Source organism: Rhipicephalus microplus, chromosome 2, assembly GCF_043290135.1.
Source record: "Rhipicephalus microplus isolate Deutch F79 chromosome 2, USDA_Rmic, whole genome shotgun sequence".
NCBI classification, from domain to species: domain Eukaryota; kingdom Metazoa; phylum Arthropoda; class Arachnida; order Ixodida; family Ixodidae; genus Rhipicephalus; species Rhipicephalus microplus.
In genome coordinates, this window is record NC_134701.1 from 41,661,493 (window position 1) to 41,687,877 (window position 26,385).

Here is a 26,385-nt window from a genome sequence, read left to right on the forward strand (position 1 = left end):
GCCAGTGACATACCGTTGGTTTCGTGTTGCTTTTCTCGCCAACACATTTACCTTTGTGTGTTCGCCAGCCTTGCTCAGGAAAGCCCACATAAACTTTGTGCTATGTATACTTCCGTCTGTTACCCATTTGAAGGCAGTAACATGCTACAAAAAATTGGAAAATTCTGTTTAGTGTCCTACTTAGCGGACCACCACTATGCTCTGTAAGGTAATGTTAGCGAGGAAAAGAAGTGTGTGAGTCACATATTTTAGTCATTCGTAATGAGCATTGCAGAAGGCGACAGAATGACAATAAACAGAGAAGTGAACAAAGCTGTTAATTTCATGGCAAACGAACTTGAGCTATGTACTAGAAAAATAGCTTACAAACAAGCTCCTTTGTAAAATGATCAAAAACGATACAAGCAGGGCACGTTACATCAGACGCAGCTTCAGTAGGCAGAAATATAAACAATTTGGCTCAATAATGGTGACGCAAGCAGTTTAAACAACGCCCGCCCAGCCAGCGAACAACGCTGCAGAGAGACAATGATGACGATTCCTTCACAGTGGCTCCAAAGGGGCCAATAAAAAAAGACCTGTCAAGTTAGACGAATCTGGACATTAAGTAACTGAAAATTATTTTAAATGATTTACCACGTCAGAATATCTTAGCTTTGTGATGGAAATGATAATGAATTTCAAACCAAGATTGTGAACTGGCAGTTCTGTGTACGAATACAACCGACGAGTGCCACTCTTTCGAAATGAGATGCAAACGACTATACGTCTCATCTCGCTGCTGGCTTTCACGAAAGCGGTAGTGTTGGGAGCCGGTGGAGAGAGCATTTGCTGGTTTGGTGGTTAGAAGGACTAATAGAGTGAGTGTGCGTGGCGCTGCGCGAGCCATCTGACGCCGCGCCTGCGCTCTCGCTGCGCCGGGAGCGCGCACCTGTTCTTTTGCTCGGCGTGCTTGCGGGTGCAAAGAGCTTCCACGGTCACGGCGGTGGTGGTGACAGTGAGGTGCGGGCCTATGGAGCTTCAATACTAACAGACAAAAATAACATGACGATCTCGTACAATAAATAAATAACCGTAGGCCACGACGACGACACACGCCTTCGCTGCACGCAATTGGTTCTATATAACTGTCACCAGCGGAAGAAGTTCAGCGCCGCTCGTGCAAAACTCTTACATTTTTTTTGTTCTTATTTCAAGTTATCTTCAATAGATATTTCTTTTTTTTTCCTTTCATAACCACAGGTCACGATGACACGCGCGTTCGCCGCGCGTGATCGGATCGCATATGACTGTGACAAGAGGAAGAAATCAAGAGCCGTGAAAAAGTGTAGAATTGTCAGTTACAATAAACTGAACTGTAGGTGCAGCTGTCCACATTTCGTTTCTGCATTTATTTCCATGAACACTGTTCGCGTTATCCTCAAGCTGCGAGTCTAAACGCCACGTGCTTGTGCGTGGCGCACTATGAAAGAAAACAACCGGCACAAGCCGCAGCGTGGCTCTGCGTGGTTATAACGAACATATAGTGAACACTGTGACCTTCAGAAATCAATCTATCATTTTATTTCCTTTTTGTTAGGAGGAGTACAGGACTAAAAGCTCAAGAGCTTCACGAGGTCCCGACCCCGTTCACAAGTCGGCAAAGCAGCAGGAATGGCAGACATTCGTGCATAAAGAATATCAAATGAACTTATACGTAAAACATTGCAAAAAGTACTACAAAAATTCATGAAAAGAAGCATTGAATTTAAAAACAAAATAGTTGAAATATATAGTAATGAGGTGGCACGAACATGAAAAAACAATAATAGAGAGTAAAAATTGGGCCATAAAGTATGAGAGATGTATTATTGAGGAAAATATATCAGCTGGGCAAAGTTTTTAATTTGACAATTTTTACTTGTGCGTTTTCACTTGTGGCGTTTTCACTTGTGGCGTTTTCCAACTTTCCAGGCCTTCGTCCACGTGTCTACAGCTTACTGCTTCTGCAACAGAAACCACGTGGATGAAATCATCTATCCCGAGGAAGTGCCTTACCAGAAGGTCATCGATGTTTCAGAGTAAGACAGTGTTCAAGAGCTTGTTCCGCTGAGCCGATTTTATACAGATAAAAATGCATAGTTGACAAAATCTTCGCTTTGAGTGTGAAATGAATCAAAGACTACTGTGTTATAAGCTGCAGAGCCACGCCAGTGCTCGACACTGTGTTGAAAAACAAAGCAAACAAAACTTCAAGTGTATCGTGCAGTGGACCCGCCAGGGTGGTCCAGTGGTCATGGTGCGTGACTTCTGACCCGAAGGCCACGGGATCAAATCTCGGTAAAAATGCTCGAGGCCCCCGTATGTATGCTTAAATCTAGGTGCACGTAAAAGAACTCCGGATGGTGAAAATTTGCGCAGCCCTTCAGTACGGCGTCCCTCATGATCACATCAGAGTTTTTGAGCGTTACATCCCAATAGTTTTTACTGTGTCGCGTAGTGCGAGCATTTCCCTTGACTCGTCTAATAATGTGCGGCATTAGCGTGAAATCGCCCAGACGCCAAAACATGAACTGCGCAATAACTAGTTGGTCTATAGTCCCACCAAAGTGGAACTTCAGGCCAACCATCGCTCTTAAGAAGCGTGCCTGTTCGGCTAAACGAGTGCATCCTTGGACGTAGTCACTCGCGCAGAGAAGCTCGACATGTCTATTAGGTTGCGCATGCTCCTGGGCTCACGACGTCAGATCCCCGAACTGCGGCAAAATGTCGCGCCGCGGAGCAAGGCGGCCTGTTCGAGCACTCTACATAGACGTGAACGTGGTTGTCACAAGACGCATGTGGCCGCAATCAAGTTTGTTGAATGTTGTTTTTGTGCCGTTTATGGAATTGTCATCTAATGCGGCCACTGTTACATCGGGCATTCTGGCCACTGTATAAAAGACTGCCTCAGAGAACACCGCAATCTAAAGCGGGATTCTGTTGGCAGGCACTTAGCTACGCACAGCTCCGTTTGCGGGTGTCATACAATGTGTCATCAATGCAAGATACTTCGGCGCTACAGAGATCGAGGAGCACGTGAGATTTATGAGGCATTCTGCATAAACAAGAAATGTGATATGTGTGTCAGTTCGCCTTCGATAATGCTCCTCGCCAGAGAATTAGCGTATTTAAGAAGTGAATGATTGCGTAATCAGTTTTTTCAGATGCATAAAGCATAAAAAAGTTACTCTTTCATGTCACTCATCTCTCCCTCCTTTACAAGTTTCGTGAGCTATATATACCCCTCTGTATGAAATAAACCTGGGTTGTAAGTCAGCGCTTCGTCTGTCTTTTCACTGTCCTGCTACACGCCGTTTTTTTCTTTTTTCGCTTTGTTTATTATGTACCAACCGGCCCAAATAAGCACTTCAGCTTAAAGATAGCTTTTTCAACTGCACAAAAGGTACTTATCTAAGATTATTCTTTCGTGTGATAAATATAGTCCCTGTGGTTCCTTTTTTTTAAAAGAAGTGTAGCAGCCTGCTCCGAAGAAAACGGGGTCCGAAAAAATTCAGTAACTCTTAACGTAATAAAAGAGGGCTAGATTCCTTGTATTGGGGATCCTTTGATCTTATTAACAGCGGCTAAGGTAGTTTCACAAATTGAAAAGTTAATCTTGACTTGATCTTGGTTCTGTGAATCGCAAGCAGCCCTTTCGGTTGTTCTCCGTTTTTTTTTTATATCTCTCTTTGTGCACTCTCGACCTGCACCTTTGGTTTTTTTTTTCGAGCATCTGTGCATGTTTTTATGGCACACACCTTTGACGGAGCCAAGTTTTTGTCACATTGAATTAACCAGCTGGTAGTTCGCGTTCATTGCTTCCTTACTGTGCTGTTTCTTTCGCGTGTCTATGTTTACAGACCGTTATTTTAAAGATTCATCAACACCAACTAGCCCCCTTATAGCTCTTCTAAATACTGTAGTCCGTAAAAAAATCACAGCTTATCACGAAGTGAATGATGAGTGGGGCGAAGCGTCCTTCAGTTCGTCCGAGCCTTCGTCCATCCATCCGTTAGTTTTTTGCTTCCGTTCCTTCGTGCGCTCGTCCGTGAGTCCCTCCGTCTATGCGTTCGTCCACCCGTCCGTCCATTCATCCATCTGTTCGTCCATTCGTATATCCATTTGTTCGTTCGTCCGGCCGTGCGTGCATCCATACATGCGTCCGTCCATCTGTCCGTGCGTTCATTCGTCCGGGCGTACGTCCATTCGTTCGTCTGCTTGGCTGTCTGCCCATTCGTGCGTCTAGAGAATGCTCCGAATACCACCATCTCGTATCTTTTCACCATATATTCACCATATATAAGTAGCGCTATTGAGCGGATATTCCGAGGAGTAAGTGAAGCGGCAACCTACTACTACTACTACTACTACTACTACTACATACATCACAGACGCACGACCCACGGCTTAAGCAGCTTCACACCTGAAAGGGATTTATCAACCTGAATAGCAGGTGTTAAAAGACCTAATAGTCAATTTTTCTTAAGTTTTATTTAACTATATGTAAGGATGGGCTATAATTCTTGTTTGTAATGACAGTTATATAGCGAAGTGCAGCTATACGCGGGGGCAACCTAAGAATTATTAGGAACTCCGCTTCCAATACTGCTGCGTGGATGTCATTCACGTGGGAAGCATAGCAATTATTGGCAATTTTCGTTCAGCACTAAGCACTTTTTCTCTTATCTAGCGAATTCATCGCATATAATAGGAATTAAAAGCTTGTCGTCTCGTCTTAAAGTGTCATGATTAGCTGAGCAGTGGAGTCGTAATGTTTGATGAAATTTGCCATCGAGTAAACTTTTTCGAACGAAAACTATTCAAATAAAAATGTGCCTGTACGACCAAGTCTTGAGTGAAAGATCCTGACGTCACGTAAGTGAGCACTTGCGATTAGTTAAATATTGATGCAAAATAATGCGAAGGTGGGACGCTGACCTTTGTGGGTGGAGCTTAAATTTGTTCTAAGGTGGTAACCAACTATAGCATTCGATGAGGAGTGCCCCGCCGGGGTGGTCAAAGTACTCGGCTGCTGGCCCGCAGGTTGCGGTTGCAATTTCAATGGACGCGAAGAGTCTGTTAGGCCCGTGTGCTCATATTTGGGTGCACTTTAAAGAACCAGAGGTGGTTGAAATTTCTAGAGCCTTCCACTATGGCGTCTCACATAATCATATGGTGGTTTTGGAATGTTAAACTCCACATAATAATTGATCAAATCAGCATTGCATGAAGAGCGTCCTTGTTTCTTAACTGGAACATTGGCAGGAGCACCAAGCATTGCAAGCGAGCTTTTCCAAATTTATAGTAGTAGTGAGCCTTTACAAACCAGTGTTGGGCTGATTGCAGGTGGCTGGAAGAAGAACTTCAAGAGAAGATTCAGAGCCAGGTGATGGGTGGCCGGCCGACTACGTACCACTACACCAAGGCCCTTGCCGAGAGCCTCTTGGTGCACGAAGCAGCCGATCTGCCGGTTGTCATTCTGCGCCCTTCAATTGTCACTTGTGCAGTCAGAGAGCCCTTATCGGTAAGTGACACAGCTCCTAATATTTTTTTCTGCTTCTGGCACAAAAAAAAGAGACCAAAGACGATTCCTCGAACTTAGTGGAGAAATTATAGGGGAAATAACCATACGTTTCTGAGTTCAGAGAGCTTTGCGTGCCCGCGCTGTCACACGTGATCATCTGCCTGCCGAAAGAAAAATTGAACCCTTTTGAACTTCGTCAACCGATTTCAAAAAGTAAATCTAAAGGAATAAGGTAGTGAAGCGCAACCGCTGAGCAATTGGTGATTTTTGTTTCGTGAGAAAACAATTACAAGCCACACGAACACACAGGGAGCCAAAAGCAGGCCAGAAGTACAAATATTAGACAAATGTGTGCACTACCCATAATTCCAAAGCTCTCTGAAGCGCCGTGTGTTGCAGCTCCTTTAGACACTAGCGCCAAAGTTCCTTCTAGTGTATGTTAGAAACTCTATGGCACAAGGTATAGGTGGTTAGGAAAGGAAAAATATTTTGAAAGGAGAGATAAAGTGAGCATAGCTCAGTCAGTAGGGCACCAGGCGCTTTTCATCGTTTCCCAAGGAGTCAGAGGCTCAACGCCTGAAGGGAAAGCTCTTCCTTAACTACTTTTTTTTTTCTCATTTATTAGCCTGAACTTCACAACGACCTAGCAAGGATACCAAGGAGGTGGAAGTGCACATGAGTAGGAGAGTGGAAGTTGCCACTGCATCGCCAATGCTTTCCTCTGCGGGCATGCACGTCAAGCAGGTTGCACGTTCGATACACCAGCGCAAGCTTGTGTGCGAACGCTAGCGCCACCGACGGGCAGCCAATCACAGCTTCGCACTTCTTGGGGCTCTCATGTGGAGTGTTACTTTCTTTTAACATGAAAGCGTTTTATGCCGGGGTCTGCCAGGGCTTCAGTGACGGATTTCTATCACGGAAGTGACGTAAAAAAATCCGCATGATCAGAAGACAAAAAAAGCGCATGGCTGTTCGCTCCGTCATTGAAATTGGTATAACTCGAAAGTGAAACGTGTCTCCATAGAAGTAGTGCTTATTGTGTAGTAAGGTGGGAGTATGTACCATTTATAGCGGTGTTTTTCACCTGTATAACACCGTTGACATGAACAGAGGCATGCTGACGCCTGGTGGCAAGTCTCCATGGCGACGACTACCACGTATGATCATGATTTATACGTTGTGGCAGCTGCAGTTTTTGACATATATATCGAAACCCAGTGTATCGTTTATCGCGCACAATGTACGTGACATAATAAAGGACACACAAAACATTGCTACTCGATATCCGCGTCTTCAAAGATTGTCAGTTATCGAGAGAAACACCACGGTGTGCGCTCCTGAAGCCTACGCCAGCAAGCACGCATACTGCGCATGAGCAACACGAGGCGCAAAGGTTGGTGGCCTAACCGTGAATACGCACTGGCGTTCCACGTCTTGCTGGCCTCAGTTTAGTTTCACCAAGGCACTAGATTAGCTCGACGACATCGTTGCCTTGCTGTAGTGCTTACTACAGCAGTTTTATTATATAAACCAGTGGTATCACACGCGAAGTAGTCAGCGGTGAAACATCGTTGGTGCATGTGGAAGCTCGAGCACTTCAACAACGAGCTGCTACGCGCTAACACGAAACGAAAGGCACATAACTGCGTCAGAAACTCTCTGATGCTCGCTTAGTCAGGGTTTTCCACTGCTATCGAGAAGCCTTAACCATGGCTTCAAGACTGTGCGCTGACGCGCAGTCTTGGACGTCGTGCCTGAGACTCAGACTGCATCATGCCGCATTACCTCTCCTGAATACTCACAGACGGTGGCACCACCCGACTTTGCCACCAGAGAGCATGGAGCGAGACGGAATCTGCGAAAGATAGAAGGGGCGTTCGTACGAAGTTAAGAAACTGCCTTAACAGCTCAGTCAGTAGAGCACCGGGCGCTTTTCATTGTTTCCCAAGCAGTCAGAGGCTCGGTGTCTCTCATAATCATCTGGTGGTTTTGCGACGTTAAACCCCACAAATCAATCAAGGAGTCAGAGGCTCGACGGCTGAAGGGTAAGCTCTTCCTTAACTACTTTTTTTTCTCATTTATTAGCCTGAACTTCACAACGACCTGTTTGTCACGGAAATACGTTACTGTAGTCTTGGTGCACCCCGGCGTAAAACACTTTTGGGTCAGAAAATTACACCATCTCCCGTTAAGAGGGCCATGCATAGATGCGAAGCAGCAGGCTGTAACGTTAATGGCGCGTTTACACTTGAGAGTTGGAGAAAACGGAAAACGCCAGAGCAGCCGGAAAACCCCGACCACGCGCGTCGAAGATGTTCACATTAGTTCTGCCCCATCCCACCGCCGCTTCCGCCGATACCTTGACAATTAATTCTATTTCATCTGCTTTCTAAGAACTAAAGTTCGTTCCGAATTCTAGTTATTCACGCAAAGTAGTAAAAGGAAACAGCTCGCACATTTTCGAACGTTGTTTTGGGAGATAAGCCAGCAGAAACGACACGAGCGAACGCTCCGGCAGTGGTGGTGGCGCATTCAGCTGGCTGTACACAAACGAGAGACACGTTGGGGCATGCCGACTCGCTGCCGCTGCACCGTCTACTTCCAAATTTCTGAGTTATCGTAATCACAATCAGGCTCTCGATGAACGTGTTCTCATTAAGGCCATCAAGCTTCGTCGTGCTGCACGAGTAGTTTTTGATTTGGGCCGATGTGAGCCACCGCCGAGGCTTGTGCCGCCATGTTGAGTCTGTGGACGGCTGGTTAGGTAACGTGATTTGATCTAGCGCAGCCAAGGCTGTGAAGCGGAAACCGGATCTGGTTTAGCGTGGTGGGAAAATTGTTCTCGGACCAATTCTTGCGCGCCAGCAGCGTGGCGTGGTTTTCTGGCGGCGGTGAAACGAGCCAGTTTTCAGAGATTCACTGGTTTCGCTCTCTTCGAGGCCAAGTGTGCGCACGCCTTTACGCTGGCGGCGACGTTGACGCTGGCGACCATCGCGGCACTTCGCAGGAGAGAAACCTAGGAAGCACAAAGCACGCAGTGATGGATCGGTGTTTTTCACTGAAATATGTCAATCGCTGCTGATTGGCAATAAGAGACATAAGACGTAGAGGCCCACAGTACGCATTTAATTACCGCGCATCCTGTGAAGTATTATTGTTAAACAACGCACAGGAGAAATCTGCCGCTGGCACTACCTTAAAGGTCCAAAACCAGTGCTTATATATACGTGGTGAACAGTTAGCGGTTGGGCAGCGTGAGCACTCGATTTTTTTTTTCCAATCTAGAGACTCGCTAGCACACGCTGTCTGCGTCAGCGTTGCGAGGCAAGACAGGGGGAAATCAGAGAACAGAGGCAGGTGGAGGGGACACATGTGCAATGGGGGAGCAAACTTCTAGGAGAAGAATGCTCACATGAGAGAGAGGGAGGAGTGACCGTACGTTAGCAGATGCTGCCTGCGTCAGCGTTGCGAGACGAGAGAGGAGGAGCAGACGAGCATGCACAGTAAAGTTGGTCGCGGCGCACACCGGAGGGAGCTCGATCCTAAGCTGCTTAGCATCTAAAAAGTTACATCATCTCCCGCTAAAGTAAACCATCTGTAGATGAGAAGCAGTGGCCGCTAACGCTTCCTCTGACCGCGGCGTAGGCACTGGCGCTCATGGCGGTTTACACAGGAGACAGACCCAGAGAGGCGTAAAGCCCGCAGTGATGAGCCGTTGTTTCTTACTCGAACCTTGCTATCACTGCTAATGGGCAATGAGAGACAGAAGACTCCGATTAAACACGGATACCCCCAGTCCACATATAGTTAACGCTTGCGTTGCGATTACTTATTGTTCAACAAGGCACAGAAGAAATCTCTCACCGGCGCTATTTTGGATGTCAAGATCGAGTGCTTATACATAAGAGGTGTCCAGAGAACGTTTGTGCAGTGCTAGTGGTTGCTTTTCGGGGGGGGGGGGGGTGGAGGGGTGAAGCTTCTTAGGGAATAGGCTAGTTCCGCGTTGCCATAGTCACCTCCTCTAATTTTCGGAGTGTTCCCTAGGTGGCATGGGAGCTATTCTTTATCACATGCTGTGACTTTCCGGCTGAAAAGTCACAGCATGTGATAATCGCCGGGAACTCGAATTTAAATCGATGCACAGAAGCCATCAAAGAGAGGGTAAGAGGTGACAAGAGGGTTGCAGTAGGGGCATTCCCAGGATGCAAGCTGGAAGCAGTCATGAGACAAGCGAGCGTAAAACTCAAAACTACAGCTGATAGACGAAACCTCGTGATAATTTCAGGCGGTTTAAACGATGTCTTAAATGAAGATACAGCAGGAGTAGCAACTACACTGGCGAAAGGCGTCGATGACATGCGCGCCACTTCTCCTCAGGTACAGGTAGCGATATGCACGATACCTGAGGTACCGGTGCGTGATAGCAACCTGCAACGAGCGGTTGTCAGCGCAAACCAAGAGATATGGGGGATGAGTCGAGAGAAAGTCTTTGAGGTGGTGGAAAAAAACAGACGTGCATAGGTGGGGTGGTTTTCAGCGAGACAGAATTCACTTCGATGGGCGGCTAGGTCATGAGGTGGGTTGGCGACTTGCAGGACGCGCAGTAGCTTTTTTGGAGGGCAAGCGGGCCCTTCGGGGTGCAGGATAGCTAGTAACGAGGAAAACAACCAGGGAGACTCTTTGACAGGTGCTATGGACAGGTACGATTCCAAAGTGGCACCAATATCTAAGATAGGTACAGTCCGGGGCAGAAATAGACGTAGCCACAAGCGCTGAGCCAATTCAGACATAGGGTATATTAACATGCAGCGTGGTAGGCACAGGCTGAAGTGGGAAGAGACAGAAAAAAATTGCCCGCAGCTTCCCTCGGGGGAACACTGAGGAGGATGCGGAGCATATAATTGGTTCACGGGGTGTTAAAGTGCGACTTACTTGGGTCGATGGCTAAATTGGTTAACGTGGTTGTGAAATGGGGTGTTAAATTGCGACTTACTTGGGTCGCTGGCTAAATTGGTTAACGTGGTTGTAGGAGGGGTGTTAAATGAGTGAACACGTACGACACGTATGCGAAAGGGCGGTGTTTATTTAATGCGACGAACTTTGAGCACGATGGCTTTTAGATGCCACTTTGGCCGGCGCTGGTCGAAGGGACGTCGATCATTGCGACCTCAGACGTCGACGCGCCGTACAAACCAACCGACGAGCGGCAACTGAGCGAGCGAGCACCGACCTTGATTATATATACAGCGCGACGGCGCATGCACTGTCAGCTGTCGAATGTTCGAGAAGGGGGAGAAGCGCAACGGCGCATGCGCGCGCGTCAGCTGCCGATGTTCTCGAAGCGCGACGGCGCATGCGCGCGCGTCAGCTGCCGATGTTCTCGAAGCGTGACGGCGCATGCGCGCTACATTATACAGCTAGCGAATGTTCGTGAAGAGGAGAAGCGCACGCGGTGTGTAGAGGAGGAAGGGTGCACAGATGGTGGAGGAGTGAAGCGCGCGCGGTGTGTAGAGGAGGAAGGGATGCACAGATGGTGGAAGAAGGAGGATGAAGCTTGCGGACGGCGCCGCACTACAATCTTCGAGTATTAGATGCTCCGCATCTAAAACAGCTAAGGAAAGAGAGGCCGATGGTATACGGTTTTGTAGAAACACATCTCAGGGACATGGAACAACCTCCTAACAATGCGGACTACGCGTGAGAATATTGTAATAGAACAGAAGGCAGCAGAAATGGGGGTGGTATTGGGGCATTCATTCATAAAAGTACAGAGTGGCAAAGGGTCAAGCATGAGTGCAAGGAACATTTATGGCTAAAAGGGAAAGTGGCAGGGCAAATGACACTCCTTGGTTTCATGTACTTGTGGACGGGAGCAAAGGCCAGAGAGGAAAACCAGGCAATGGTAGAGTGTATATCAAAGGACATTCAGGAGTTAGGAAGAGATTGCGAGATAATTATACTAGGAGACATGAATGCACACATAGAAGATATAGATGGGTATACTGACTCGATAGGCAAAATGATCATGGATTTGTGGTAAAGGCTTGATTTAATCATTTGCAACAGTATTGAGAAGTGTGAAGGGCAAATAACATGGGAGGTAGGAAGGCTGAAGTCGACGATAGATTACGCACTGATGTTCACATAGGATGTATGATAAGCTCAGGGGAATGCACATAGATGAAGATGGCTCCAGAAGTCTGGGTAGTGATCACAAACGTATCAAGCCTAGTTTTGGAAGAGCAGTGAAAGTAGGAAGGAGGCAAGATGAGCAACTACAGGAAAATTTTTATTCAGAAAGGCAAATTGAAATCGCCCCTAAACAAATTGAGAAAGTAATCACTGAGAATAATAAAACAGTGTGGACATACACGAATCTAATTAGACTGTTAGCCAGAGCTTGCTAAAGCTCGTGACAAGTCATCCCGGAAAAGAAGACACAAACCCAAAAGTTGGTGGGATGAGGAAGTTAAAATCAGAAAGCCTTTAGGGAACACAGACATGCTGAGAAGCGGGGTGAACCGACAGAAGATGTTGAAAAAAAAGGGAAATCTTTCTAAGCTGTAGAAGGCATGCATCTCTTCTGATCAATGAAAAGATTAGAAGAAAGGGAGCTCAGTGGCTGGCAGAAGTACATAAAAAAGATAGAAAGGCAGCTACGAAATTTTGGAACCTTCTAAACTCCCTAAGAAATGAGACGAGCCTAGAGCAGAGTTTTATAACTACAGCCCAAGGTGCTAGGCTAGAAACGGACGAAGCTATTGAATATATAAGAACAAGGGTTATAGAAAAATTTCAACAAAGAAGTACTTTATGCACCACAATAGACAAGGACGAATCAAGTGGTGCAATGGCTCCATTTTCACAATGAGAGAGAAAAAGGGCTGAGAGAAGGGTTCCTAGTAGTACATCAACAGGTCAGATGGCATTCCAATTATGCTGATAAAGACATTAGGTTCGAAGTCTAAGCAGGCTTTGAGAGAGACAGTGAACAAAATAATATTCGATGGAGAAGTTCCCGATGGATGAAAACTTATCAGGAAGAGCATGATCTATAAAGGAAAGGGGGACAAAGCTGACATAAACAACTACCGTCCTATAACAGTGACATCAGTGGTCTATAGGCTGGCGATGTAGATTATAAAGGAAAGACTGCAGGGATGGATAGAGGATGAGGGGGTGCTGGGGGAACTGCAGAATGGGTTTCGGGAACACAGGAGGTTCGAAAACAATCTGTTCTCTCTGCCGCAGTGCATCGAAATAGCAGAAAAGGAACCCAGGCCCCTGTGGCTAGCATTTTTCGGATATCAAGGGAGCGTACGATAGCGTGGTTCAAGAGGAATTGTGGGGAATACTGGACACACTAGGCGTGGAAGGTGTAGTCACTAATCTTTTAGGGGATATCTATAAAGGTAACAAGGTATTTATAAAGTGGGGAAAAACAGGTAACCAAGCCTGCAGAGGTAAAACGGGGGCTTAGGCAGGGGTGTTTTCTGTCACCCGTATTATTCATGATGTACCTACAAGGATTAGAGGCCAAATTAGAGGGAAGTGGACTGGGCTTCAACCTCTCTTTCGTCAAACAAGGAAAACTCACTGAACAGGCACTATCAGCATTGATGTACGCAGATGATATCGTGCTAATGGCCGACAACAAGGAAGATTTGCAGAGACTGGTGGACATTGCGGAATGAGGGAGATAGGTTAAATTTTAGATTCAGTAAGGAAAAATCAGCAGTCATGATTTTTCATGACAATGAAGGTAGTGAGCTTAGAATACAGGAAGTCACGCGAGAGATAACAGATAAATACAAATATCTGGGGGTATGGATCAGCAATGGGGCCGAGTTCCTAAGGGAACACGAAATATACGTGTTGACTAAAGGTAACAGGAATGCAGCGGTAATGAAAAACAGGGCACTGTGGAATTACAATAGGTATGATGTTGTGAGAGGAATATGGAAAGGGGTCATGGTTTCTGGTCTGACTTTCGGCAATGCGGTCTTGTGCATGAGACCAGAAGTTCAAGAAAGATTAGAAATTAAGCAACGTGGAATAGGTAGGCTTGCCTTAGGAGCTCACGGGAATACACCAAATCAGGTGGTACAAGGTGATATGGGATGGACATCATTTGAGGGCAGGGAAGCTAGCAGCAAGATAAAATTTGAGAATCGATTGAGAGAAATGGGGGAGGAGCGTTGGGCTAGGAAGGTATTCAGCTCCTCGTACATGAAGAATGTCGATACAAAATGGCGGAAGCGAATTAGAAAATTGACTGGTAAATACTTGGAAAACAGCAGGGGGCCATACCAAAAAGAATTATCGGTTAAGAAGAAAGTGAAGGAAGCTGAGACCGATATGCGGAGAATCGGCATCATTAAGAAGTCTGCACTAGAGATTTATCGAACTTTTAAGCAGGAAATTGCCAAGGAAAGGATCTATGATAATACTCACGGTAGTTCTCTACTGTTTGAGGCCAGGACAGGAGTGTTGCGGACCAAGACATATCGGGCCAAATACGACGGAGTATACACGGTATGCAGTGCGTGTGGAGAGAAGAAACTGCCGAACACTTGTTCTGTAAAGTGTTTCACCCTATAAATCCGAATGATGGCGCAGAGTTTTTCAAAGCCCTGGTGTTTAGGGACAGGGAGGGCAAAAATGACTTTAAGCGGGAAGAAATAACTAGAAGGAGGTTACCTGACTGGTGGCTAACGATAGTTGTAGCGCGAGAACAAAACGACGACACAGAGACAAGAAGGACACGAAAGACACGAGCGCAGGTTTCTCAACTGCAGACACAGCTTGATGACTTGAAGAGCGCGGCGGAAGGGTCTTGGACCAAAAAGCCAGAAGGGTAGCATCATGCTGCATCGGAGGACAACGGCACGTCATAGCGCTCGTGTCTTTCGTGTCCTTCTTGTCTCTGTGTCGTCGTTTTGTTCTCGCGCTATAACTATCGTCATGCCATAACAACTAGCCCAAGCTGCCACACTTCTAGGTGGCTAAAGTCAAGGCACGAGTGAAAATTGAACCCTTCACTGCAAAGTACGAATTCTCAACCTCACTATTTAAGGGAAAAAATAAATCTAGTTTTTGGTTCATTAAGTAGTACGGCTTGGTGGCGCTAGCCACCACCCGATCTAAAGGATACAGCTATATTCATCTATCCACCTAGGAGCCTCAACGTGGCGGCCGCAGTTGCTAAATGTGGCGACATGTGTGTGATTTTGCCTGTGCGTTGTGTGCACCGTTGTGACGTCTTGAATGATGTGTGTTTGATTTTGCCGCGATCTACGTGAAATGCTGTGCGGCGTGTTGGGCTGTGAGTGAGGTGCATCCTGTGATGCTCTGTCTGCTGTCGCCGTTGGTTAGTGTGCAGCTTACCGTGCAAGCTAGAAGGTAGGCCTAACCAACTGACCGATGACCCATCGGTAACAAGCTACTTCACGAGGCATATACCAGATGGCGCTAGCAGCGTGACTTCGATTGTGGTGGTGCACGGAAGCGGGATATTTGAGCACTAAAGGTGGCCGAGAACCGCAGCATAGGCAGAACGCGAGTGAAACGAAGCCCGTCCGCCGAAGCCAGTTACAAGAGAGACAGCTAGGTGGCGTGTACAAGTTACGATGTGTGAATCGACATTGAGGACACGCCTTTTGAAACTGTAGAGTAGGCAAGCGCGACAGAAAATTATGACTGCAAGCAGTGCGTCCGGCTGAACGTCCTGCGAGAGGAGTTCGCGCAGTTGTTGCGGCAGCATAAAGAGGAGTGTGTGTTGCAGCTGGAGAATACTAAAACAAAGCTGAACGACGTTCTTTCTCAGCTGGGGCGGGAGACTTGCATGCACCAAAATCTCGAGGCGCAGGTTCCTCAGCTGCATACACAGCTTGATGACTTGAAGAGCGTGGCGGAAGGGTCTCGGACCAAAAAGCCAGAAGGGTAGCATCATGCTGCAATGGAGGACAACGGCACGTCATGTTTGCCCCGAGAGGAAGACAATGAACGTCACACACGTGACAAAGTGCATAGCCACGGATTTCCGGGAAGCTGCTCAGAACCACTCAAACCGAGAAGGAAAGAGCGTAGCCAACTGGATGACGAATGTGCCTTGGAGCTCCAGGGGTGGAGGCCCACCTTGGGAAACAGAAAGCGCAAGGAGCTAGGTGAGAGCTCAAGAGGAACGGGATCTTCCAGCAAAGAGGTGCCCAAACAAGAGAAGCGCTTCAGTGAGGTGCCCAACGAAGGACGGTGTGCTTTCATATATGGAGACAAGAATGCCTTCAAAATGAGCACACCACTGTATGCGCTGTGAAGTGGAACAGGCTAGTTCAGTTCCGCACATGGAAGGATGCCACTTTCCAGAGTGTGATGGATAAAATGGATGCTGCGGTGGACATTTGGAGTGCCCCAAGCAGTTGTGGTAGTAAATTGCGAAAGCAGCGATATTGTGCACAGTGATGCCTCCCCAAGTATTATATTACAGGTGCTCAATGTCAGGATGCAGATGTGGCAGGCGAGAGCCAATAAGCATCGCTTCAATGGGTACCGTGTTCCTGAACCGAAACACTTTAATCACGTAATGCTGAGCAACTGCACGCTGTGGAACGAGAAGCTCTGGAAGGTCTGTGGCGAACTAGGCCAACAGTTGGAGTTTGTAAGCACCACACGAGCGCCGACAGGTGGGATGTACAACTCGCTCTACAAGGCCGGCGCTGCTGAGGAACTGGGCACACGCCTGGGACACAGGCTCTGTTTTTACGACTCCAGCCGGTTGGACCTACAATACGACGGACACGAACAAGCGGTTACTCGCACCCCTTGGCACCGCTTATGACAGCCCTCGGACAGGCGATGCTACAGATGTCGAAGAAATAGGACCAGGTGAAGTGCAGAAAGTCTCCTAGTCCCTCCAGTCAGGAGTAAAACATGTACACCGTCGTCACCACCACCGTGGCGTATGTGTGAAGGAAACCAACGTGGGTCTTCTCAATGGACATGGTGCAAGAAAGCCGAGCAAGTGGGAAGAGCTATATGCGATGCTAGAGAGTGAAAGAATAAAACTTTATGCGCTAACAAAGACGCAATTTCGTGTTTTGCAGAAACCACCTATACATCCGAACTGGGAATGGTCCGGCGAAGGGAATACACGCAAAGGTGGGGGAATAGGTATCTTGTGGTGGTCCGGAGCAATGTGGAAAAGATTGACCTGCCCCTGCACTGAACACGTGTGGCCCCGTGGTAGCATCCTAGGGATTCCCGTGATAGTAGATGTGGTCTACTTCACAGTGAGCAATGGCCAACATGATGTAAATGCTCTAATTACGAAATGTGTGTCAATGGATGTACAACCTTGGGCAGCTGACAGAGTTTTACCCACGGGCGACTTCAATGGCCACCTGCAGGCACTTTACGGGTTCCAGGACTTTAATGGAGACCTGGTGAACCTGACAGCTCATGAACTAAACTTGAAAATAGCCAACCTTCGCTCTGACTGCGAGGGTGAATTCCCATGGTCTGCTATGAACAGCCAGTCATTCATGCATCGACTATGTACTTATGTCACCAAAGCTGTCCCACCACGCTACATCAATCACAATAGACGAAGATGGGAAGTTCAGTGTGGGAAGTGATCATAACCAAATTAAATTGACCTTCTCAACTCCCTCATGGTTCAAAAAACGGACACTGTCGTGAGTCGGCCGTACGCTGCCTACCGGAAGAGACATATGAAGGCATCGCCCAAGAGTTTGAAGGCTGGCTCATGAATCTCGAGTCACCTTCCTATGACCAACATGTAGAAGCTCTGAGCACATGAAGTATGCGTTAAGGGCTTACCACAAGCAACCGTTGCAGCGTGTCAGCGTGTGGCTTTCCTACGCGGTGCCGCGCGCTCTCCCTATGTGGAGAGAGGGCGCATGGCCACGCTAGGCGAAGCGGCGCACCCTCTCACAACATAGTGAGAGGACGGGGCGCCATGTCAAATGTCACGCAGCGATGCAAGGCAACGGATGCGTGTGGTCATGCCATTACGTCCACGGCAGTTCATAACGCATAAGTAAAGTCGACTGAAGTATTTTCTCCTCAAGTCTGCTCTGATAAAGTGCACACACTATGCAGGACAGCTTCTATGGGCAGCTGGTTATCCATGCGTGGTCGTTAATGCAGTATCCCAAAACATTTCGAAGATGATGAGAGACATGAAAGAGCCAATTAACTGTGACGCATGAGTGAGGCTGGGAGCTGAAGTCACAACTAATATCCACAGGTAATTGAAACCTTGAAAATGTCGCCATCAAGCACGGCGTTTCTGTCGTGTTCTCTGCCCCTCGGAAACTGGGTGGCCTGTGCGCACGCGTATGTGATGCAAAAATAGAAGCATGGTTTCCAAAATAATCATGTCAGGCCGTACGATACGTGTGCTATAGGCGTCGTGTATTACGTACCAGTACCACGGGGAAAACCAACGTAGGTCAAACCTGGAGGCGCATAAGCGATCGTGCGCGGGAACATAAGTTGTCTTTGAAAGAAAATCGTAACGCGCTCTTACCCGTCCATTGCTCAGCCTGCACGTGTTGACCGCGGTTAAGCCAGATCAAGATCCTGGGCAGAAGTGACGATGCCTTGGAAAAAGAGTTGCTGGAAGCTTATATCAAGAGCAAGAGTGCAGAGTGTATTAGTGACACATGCATTCATTTGTTCGGCAACGTGTTCAGACATTTCAGATGGAAGATTCAGTAGCTGTGCTCCGACTTTGCTTTCGGTGATTTGTCTTTTTCTTGGTTTTCCTGAAATAAGGCCAGTTGCTGTTTAATGCCTGCTCTAGCACTGTATTTTTCTCTTCTCATACAGTCCTTTCTTTCTTACAATGAAAGCTGTTATGAAATCACAATTCTGGTGTCGCGCAGCATCGTAGTCATCCACCGCCGCCGCCGCCCATAACAAGATCGCGTGAAACTAGAAAAACACCAAGTACCAATGACACAGTGGGGCTCGAACCCAGGCCTGCTGGGTGCGAGTGCAGTATTCTATCACTGAGCCGCACCGGTTCTTGAGGCTTGTTGGCTAACTTGCCTTGGGCATTCTTGATGTCGGGAAAGCAATCGCATCAATCCGACTTATAAAGTGTTTTAAAGCAGTGAAAGAGCAAGCAGTCGCCGCACAATGCGAATAACGTAACGAGTGGCTCATCCAATGCTCCAACCTATTACGAAGTTTGTTTTCGTTCAGCGATAAATGTGGTCCAATTCCACTTCAGGCATAATTCCTCATCGTCGTCAGCCACTGCACGAATAATTATTGGCACACAATTCCTCGCAATAGTTTAGTGGATACCAGGCTTCTCAGAAGAATGACGAAAAATAGCATACTACTCTGAAATGTTTGGTATGAATTCCATAGTTGGCATCAAGCAATTGTGTGCTTGCAGCAGATACCCAGTGAGTGTTTAGAAAAGGCTCTGAAAGGCCGCTCTCCTAGCTTTTGCTGTGACTGCGCTGCGCCTTTTGTCCAGGCCTGGCGTTTTTTCTTGTTTGCCCTAAAAAATACAATGTTTTGGATGCAACACAAACTAGCCCGACATGAAGCTATTATTGGACACGTTTTACTTTCGTGTTTCACTAATTTTTAGATGGAGGGATCAACTATGTTTTTTTTATTGAAGTGGGCGGTCTTTTAGAGCTATTGGAACAGGTCATGCATATATAGGAGAGTCGCTGTTCAGACCTAGTTTGCCAATGAAGTTTCACAATTCAACAGCCTCCGGAGTTCGAACAACATAAGGAAATAGAATTGAATTCAGTTTTCTTTTCATGTATACCACCAACATTTTTTAAAAATTTATCTCTACTGTAACTCCTGCCCACTTAAATTGAATCTACTTCTCAATATAGTATTGTTTCACTCTGTCCTTAGCACTTATTTTTTAGTTTGAATTCTATCTAAACTCGGAGTGCCATGTTGTCTTAGAGGCACAGTGAAAAGGCACAAAAAAAAATCATTTTTACTCTCTTCTCTGGCAGGGCTGGGTGGACAACTTCAATGGACCTGCCGGCTTCATCATTGCTGTAAGTTTACTGCTCGTGGCCTCATTTTAATTGTTCGATCAAAAACCCGTTCACCAGCCGCTTAAGAGCATTTTAACCTTCGAGCGGGCCAGTTTCTATGAGGATAGAGTCTTCCTGCTGACGTCCGTTTACTATAAACGGTGCCTAATGGCGCATTCCTACGTGGTCCAGAAACGATAAACCCATATTAGTAAGTTCGTTATCTTAACCCATTGTAAAAGTGTGGACAAGAAAAACCATGCGACCCTATTAGCGTGCGCCAGAAGAATATCATTCAATACCAGCTGCTTTGTTATTCATACTGAAGATAACAGCGCAAGGAAAAGAAAAAGAAAACACGCAAAACAAGCGCTGATTTTTAACTGAATTTGGATTGGCATGAAAGCAATTTATAAGTACTTGAAGGAATCGTCATAAAAGGAACTAGGTGAATGGGCTGACGCTAAAACAGCAAATATCCTTCACAATCACAGCGGCTTGTTGTGCATTCCAAAAAGTTCCTGTCAGATGGTGAAACTGGTGGTTCGCTCAGCTGCGGATTTTTTCTGAGCAGCCAACCTGAATATGCTCACTTCGTGTTACCAAAAATACTGTCTCTTGAAACTGAAGAGCACACCTACATGTGTTGGCATAATGTGTAAGGAAGCCTTCTTTTCTGTTACTCATATTAATTCCATGTTTAGGTAAAGGCCGTCTTTTGCATTTTTCCGTCTGGTCCACGTCACGCACGTGCTCAAACGCGACAGCAGAACAATATTCGCGCACTCAAACGCGACAGTATAAAGGACCACCAGTATGCGCAATTTTTTAGCGTAATTCCGTCATGTCGCCATAAATGTGGTCTCTAAAGTTGACGTTGGCTTTGATATGCGCACTTTAGTCAGAACTATGTCGATATCACCAGACTGAAGATTGTGGAAGCAAACTTTTTTTTCTGCTACCCCCATCATTCTCAAAGAGAAATAAAAGCTGATTGATTGATTGATTCCTTAGCTTTGATTTGTCTTTTTTCAATGTTTGAGTATTCTATGCAGAACGCCCTGCGCAGATTACAAAAACTTTGTTCTGTGTTTGGCGACACATTGCTCTCCGCGTCTCTTTACAGGAGAGTTACTATTTCTTAACTGGGACTTGTTTGTAGCACTCAAAACAACTTTCACATTAACAAAAAAATAAAAAATTGGCAGATACAACGCACAGCGCAAATCGATGATTTGCGAAGCCCGAATGGGGATGTTTGATAAATCACTTCAAACTCAGCCGAACGTTGCGAGGCGCATGGGTGTACTACACAGTGTTGTTCAGTCGCATATACGACAGCACCACTAACGTTCGCAATACCAGCCCCAGCAGAGTATGCATGTAAATTATGCCGTACTTTCATGCAGTCATGTTTGCACCTGGCATGTGTGTTCGTCATCCGTTCACGTCACGTAATACCAAATTTGGTATATGTGAAGCTAGCAAAACGGCCGCAAGTGTACTATGAGCGTGGCGTGTTGTCATGTTGTACATGACACGCATGTCGCAATTATCATGTTAGAACGTGTCATTTCCTTCGTTGTCCTTTCGCGGGGCATGACACCATATTTGGTAATTGTGAAGCTTGTGAAACGGCTGTGAGCGCATAGTGAGCGCATGGCATGGAGTCATGTTCTTACTTGACACGCATGTCGTGATTATCATGTTTGCACCGATCATATGCCTTCGTCCTTCATTCACTTCACGTATTAGCAAATTTGGTATATGCGAAGCCAGCGAAAGGGCCGCGAATGAATCATGAGCGTTGCATGTACTCATGTTCTTACATGACGCGCACGTCAAGATTGTCATCTTTGCACTAACCATGTACCTTCGTTATTCATTCATGTCACGTAACGCCAAATTCGGTATGTGTGAAGCTAGCGAAACTGCCGCGATCGCACTATGAGCGTAGCATGTAGTCATGTTTTACATGACACGCATGTCATGACTATCACCTTAAAACTTGTCATATCTCCTTTTGTCCGTTCGCATCATGTAACACTACATTTGGTATATGTGAAGCTAGCAAAACGGTCCCGAGCACATCATGGGCATGGTGTGTAGTCTTGTTCTTACATAGCACGTATGTCTTGATTATCATGTTTAGGCCAGTCATATATCATTGCCATCTATTCACGTCACATACTACCAAATTTGATATATGTGAAGCTAGAGCAAAATGGCCTCGAGCGCCCTATGAGCGTAACATTTAGTCATGTTCTACGTAGCACGCATGTCATAATTAGCATATTTGGACGTGTCATTTATCTTCGTCGCCTATCGATGTCACGGGATATTAAATTTGGTACATGTGAAGCTGGTGAAAGTCCGCAAGCATGCTATCAGCGTAACTTGTAGCGATGTTTTACTTGACTTGCATGTCATTATTATCATGTTTAATGTGTCATTTACCTTCGTCGTTCATGTTCATGAGTGATTGGGTGGGTGGATGAGTGGGTTGGTGGATTAATGGACGGACGAATGGACGGATGGACGGACGGATTGACGGATGGATGGACGGGTGGATGAATGGACAGATGGATGGATGAACGGACGGACGGATGGACGCACGGATAGACGGATGGATGGACGGACGGATAGACCAACGGATGGACTGACAGATGAATAGACCGACGGATGGACAGACGGATAGACGGACGGATGGATGACGGATGGACGTACATACGCTCAGTCGCCGAAGTTCTCTAAGAAATGATTCACATTAAAAAAGCTGTCACAATTTGATGACGTTCACGAAGGCAGTGGCAGACTTGTTCTAAACCAAACCCTTTATTTTGGCGGCACTCAATCCTCAGAATCAAAATACAAGGTACGAAGAATTCACGCTGTCAGATTGTCAATTTTTGATAAGCTGACAAGCAGTAATGCGCGTCTGCTTTCATAAAACGGCTATCGTATAATCCAGTGCATTATTAGGACCACCATGCTTGTTTTTTGTGCAGCTGTCATGGCAGTAAAATATTATCAGTCACCAACAGGTGAGGAGAAAGACACGTACAAAAGGCGCTGTGCACTAGGTGCTACTTTACTGCGAATATGATCGAACTAGTGCAAAAGTATATTCCAACGAAATTTCCGTGTTATCGCAATACCATATGTCAATGCTGTTTTCAGTACTTCTGACATGTTTTCCCATCTATAGCAGGACGCGTTCTTCCACCTAGATAATAGTTTATACATTTTTGACAGCGTCAAGTGAATACTTGTGCAATAGCTTACCGTTGCATTCGGGAATATTATTCGGGAATCACTGTGGCCTAAAATTACGGTTTACCACTACTATTGTGACATTTATAGGTTCTGGCGCGGTCGAACACTGGTTCGTGTATGGTGTGAATATTTGATGGTCTCTTTTCTGCCCAGACTGGCAAAGGTGTTCTTCGTACAATGTACCTGCGGCCCAACAATTCGGCCGACATCTACCCGGTGGACATGGTGGCCAACATGATGATCACGGCCACGTGGTACATGTGCAAGGCGAAGCCAGTCAGCCCGTTCGTCATCAACTGCACTTCGGGGTCCATGCGACGCCTGACTTGGCAGCAAATTTTCGACTATTCAAAGCCACTTGTCCTCAAGTACCCGAGCAGCGAGGTGTTCCGGTACCCGGGCGGCAGCTTCAAGACGACGCGTTTTTGGCACTCGGTGGCTGTGCAGCTGGACCACAATTTACCTGCCTTCATCGCAGACACGGTGGCCCGGCTTGGAGGATATAAGCCTATGTGAGCTTTTTGGTGAATCTTATTTATGCGAAACATTTATTGCGCAGACAAAGGCAGCTTTGAGCCTGGCTGTCTGTCTGCAGTGGCATAGTGGGTACCTCACTTCTGCGCGTATTGTTAATAATGCTTTAGTGGGTGCTGTTCTATTTTGCCTAGTTTTATGATTCATAGTGTAATGGGTATTCGTAGTCGCCCGTAGAGGGTCACATCAGTATATATATATATATATATATATATATATATATATATATATATATATATATATATATATATATATATATATATTCAGTCAGTTGATTAGTTGGTTCATGATATTGGGTGCAAAGCCGGCAGAACCACTGGACACAATTAGGCAGACACACACAACGCTGGACCAAATGTGCCTTCTTTGAGCACAGAATTTGCCCAGCAAATTTCATAACACGCATGCCTTTTTAGGCTTCCTAGATCAATGCGCTAGAGCTGAGACATTATCAGGCAGAGCGCCAAGATGCGTGAATGCAACACAGCGAGAGGCCGAACTTCAAATCAAAGGGAGGGGTTGATGTAGGTAGATTGTGAGCAGGGAAAAAGATGAAGCGCAATAATTTAGGAAGCTGAATTAGAAATGGCGTTTATTTTCAGCACGCATGTCACGAAGTAGCTATCAAACTAGGGTAACAAGGGGTAACGCCATTGTAGGTCTAGACTGTCACGTCGGCTTTTAAATTACAGGAGGATAGAGGAAGTGATAAAGGAAGTTGTTCGACAGGATGCGGAAGGCTCCATAATACTACCTCGAGGGTCCCAGGTTGCCACCGCAGCCCTAGTGAGTGGAGTGTTTGCATTCGTCATCCCTAGAAAGTCCAGTCGTCCAGCTTCTCTGTGCATGGCTGTGATGCGCATTCCGCGCAGGCCTGGAGTTCCTTCTTGCTGTCAAGATTTCTTTCTTTCGTCCTTTCTTTCTTTCTCTAACATTGATAATGCCATGGCCAGGAACCTTAATGACAAAGGAATAAAGGCCTAACAATATTGCCGCGATATATTGCCTGCATTCAAATACAGCGCCCTTCACCGTGCCGCACAGAGGCCATGGTGGCACGAGCACCTGGCCAGACCCAGCTCGTACGCGCTCGAGACGTCTAGAGAAAAGTGAAAAAGAGTTGTTCTAAGATTTCTTTCGTGTTCAACGAACTCGCAGTTTTTCCTACAGTTACCTTAACTTACAAGCACTGGTTCGTCCCAATAAATAAGTTTGTTTTATAAGCCTGTTAGCTCTAGTATCGCAACATTTATGATGAATCTGCGGCGTTTGAATGGACGCCCCACGTACGTAAGACAGCGTAGCCACGATCATCAGCGGATGAATCCTGTAGAGCTGACACCTGTGGACCAGAGGGCCAGTTATCGTCTTGGAGTTTATTCACCTGAATTCAGTCCTGTTCACTTCACGCAGAGGGAACTCGAACAATGAACACTGCCACTATGACAGATCAGGTATCACCCATACACGTGTTGATCAATCAGCCTCACTAGCCGCCAGTATTCCGTGGTGACTCTTTCGAAGACGTTGAAAATTGGCTGGACCTTTTTGAGAGAATGACAAGTTTGAGTAATTGGGATGAGTGAGAGAAGCTCCGCCTTGTATATTTTGCTTTGAATGACATTGCACAGACGTGCTTTAAGAACCGTAAGACCTCTTTGTCCACCTGGGATGAATTTGGGCGACCAGTGCTGGCTACTTATGCCAGCATCGATCGCCCAGAAAAGGCGCAAACGAGAAACTAGCTCACCAACGAAAGTGTTGCAATGTACATCGAGGACGTGATCCGCCTCTCCATGAGTGCGAATTCCAACATGGATGAAGAAGCTGCACCATCTCATGCGTGTGGTGAAGCAAGCCGTTGTCGTCTGCAACCCACCACGCACAGTTGCGGAGTTTCATTCGGAAGTGACAGTCATCGAGAAAATGCTAGAACAGCGGGCTTGGCAGTACAATCATGACATACACTGAAACTCTGCCAATCTCTCCTCTGCCCTGCGTTAACTCATCATATCGGTGATCAGAGTAGAGCTCAGCACGTTGAAAGCACCTCAAAACACAGCAGCGCTTTTTTTGTCGTCTACGCTGTGCGAGATGAATTGAGGCAGGTCTTACGGAAACCGCAATGTCAGCCACAGCCGATCCGACGCCTCCTAGTATATACTGAGGTGCTCAGGCAACCCGCGGCTCATAGCAATGTGGTAGTTGCGATAGCGGCTCTTTGCTCATGGCCAGTACGCAGCGCTCCTCATCTGCGGGAACCGTGGGCTATCTGCCACCCACCAGCGCGTATAGCGTTACTCGCTATGTAGATCAAAGGCCCCGGAAAAGTGACATCTGCCGTGACCATGAGCGCAGGCCTTTGTATTATCATTGTGGAAAAGCATGCCACCTGTATTGGTCTGCCGTTAGTGACAGGCTAGATTAGGCGGATTTCTATTGTACGCACCACGCCCTCAAAATGATCGGCCAGCAGATATCGAAGAATATCTGTCCATGTGCCAGAGTCTATGTACTCAACGCCAACATCACCCAAGATTACCGTCACTAATGCGTTACTGACAATCCCGCCCATGTGCGTCTTCCATACGGCCTGGCAATTGTTCTTTAAACACACACCCGGAAAACTGAAGCAAGCAACCTGCGGAGGTGAAGTGCCTGATAACGGCAGTTATACGAAGACCCTCCACCATGGTTTCAAGATGACGATGCTATGCTTGCTGAGGATGAGAGCAGTAGCGCAAAGGTTACTTCAGACTTGCGGTTGAAAAATAGCCTGATACGAGCTGAATGCTTTGGTTGACACCGGCATTGATTCTTCTGTAATGAGTCGCAAAATGGAAAAGCAATTGAAGAAGGCTGTCACGAAATAGTGGGTCGCAGATACACACACGGTAGGTAGTCACTATTACGCCCCTTCACAAGTGCATGGCCAGGCTCCATATAAGAGGCTTTACTTGCATTGCTGACTTCATTGTACGGCCA

At 46.6% G+C, this 26,385-nt stretch overlaps 1 protein-coding gene across 3 annotated transcripts in view; it reads left to right on the forward strand.

Moving 5' to 3' along the window:
- Window positions 1-26,385, forward strand: part of LOC119169118 (putative fatty acyl-CoA reductase CG5065) — a 143,197-nt gene that overhangs the window by 90,456 nt on the left and 26,356 nt on the right. For all 3 annotated transcript variants that reach the window (XM_037420221.2, XM_037420223.2, XM_037420222.2), the window contains exons 6-9: window positions 1,954-2,060; window positions 5,368-5,545; window positions 19,567-19,611; window positions 23,020-23,378. In XM_037420221.2, the coding sequence (XP_037276118.2) occupies window positions 1,954-2,060; window positions 5,368-5,545; window positions 19,567-19,611; window positions 23,020-23,378 (689 nt within the window). The remainder of the gene's footprint in view (window positions 1-1,953; window positions 2,061-5,367; window positions 5,546-19,566; window positions 19,612-23,019; window positions 23,379-26,385) is intronic.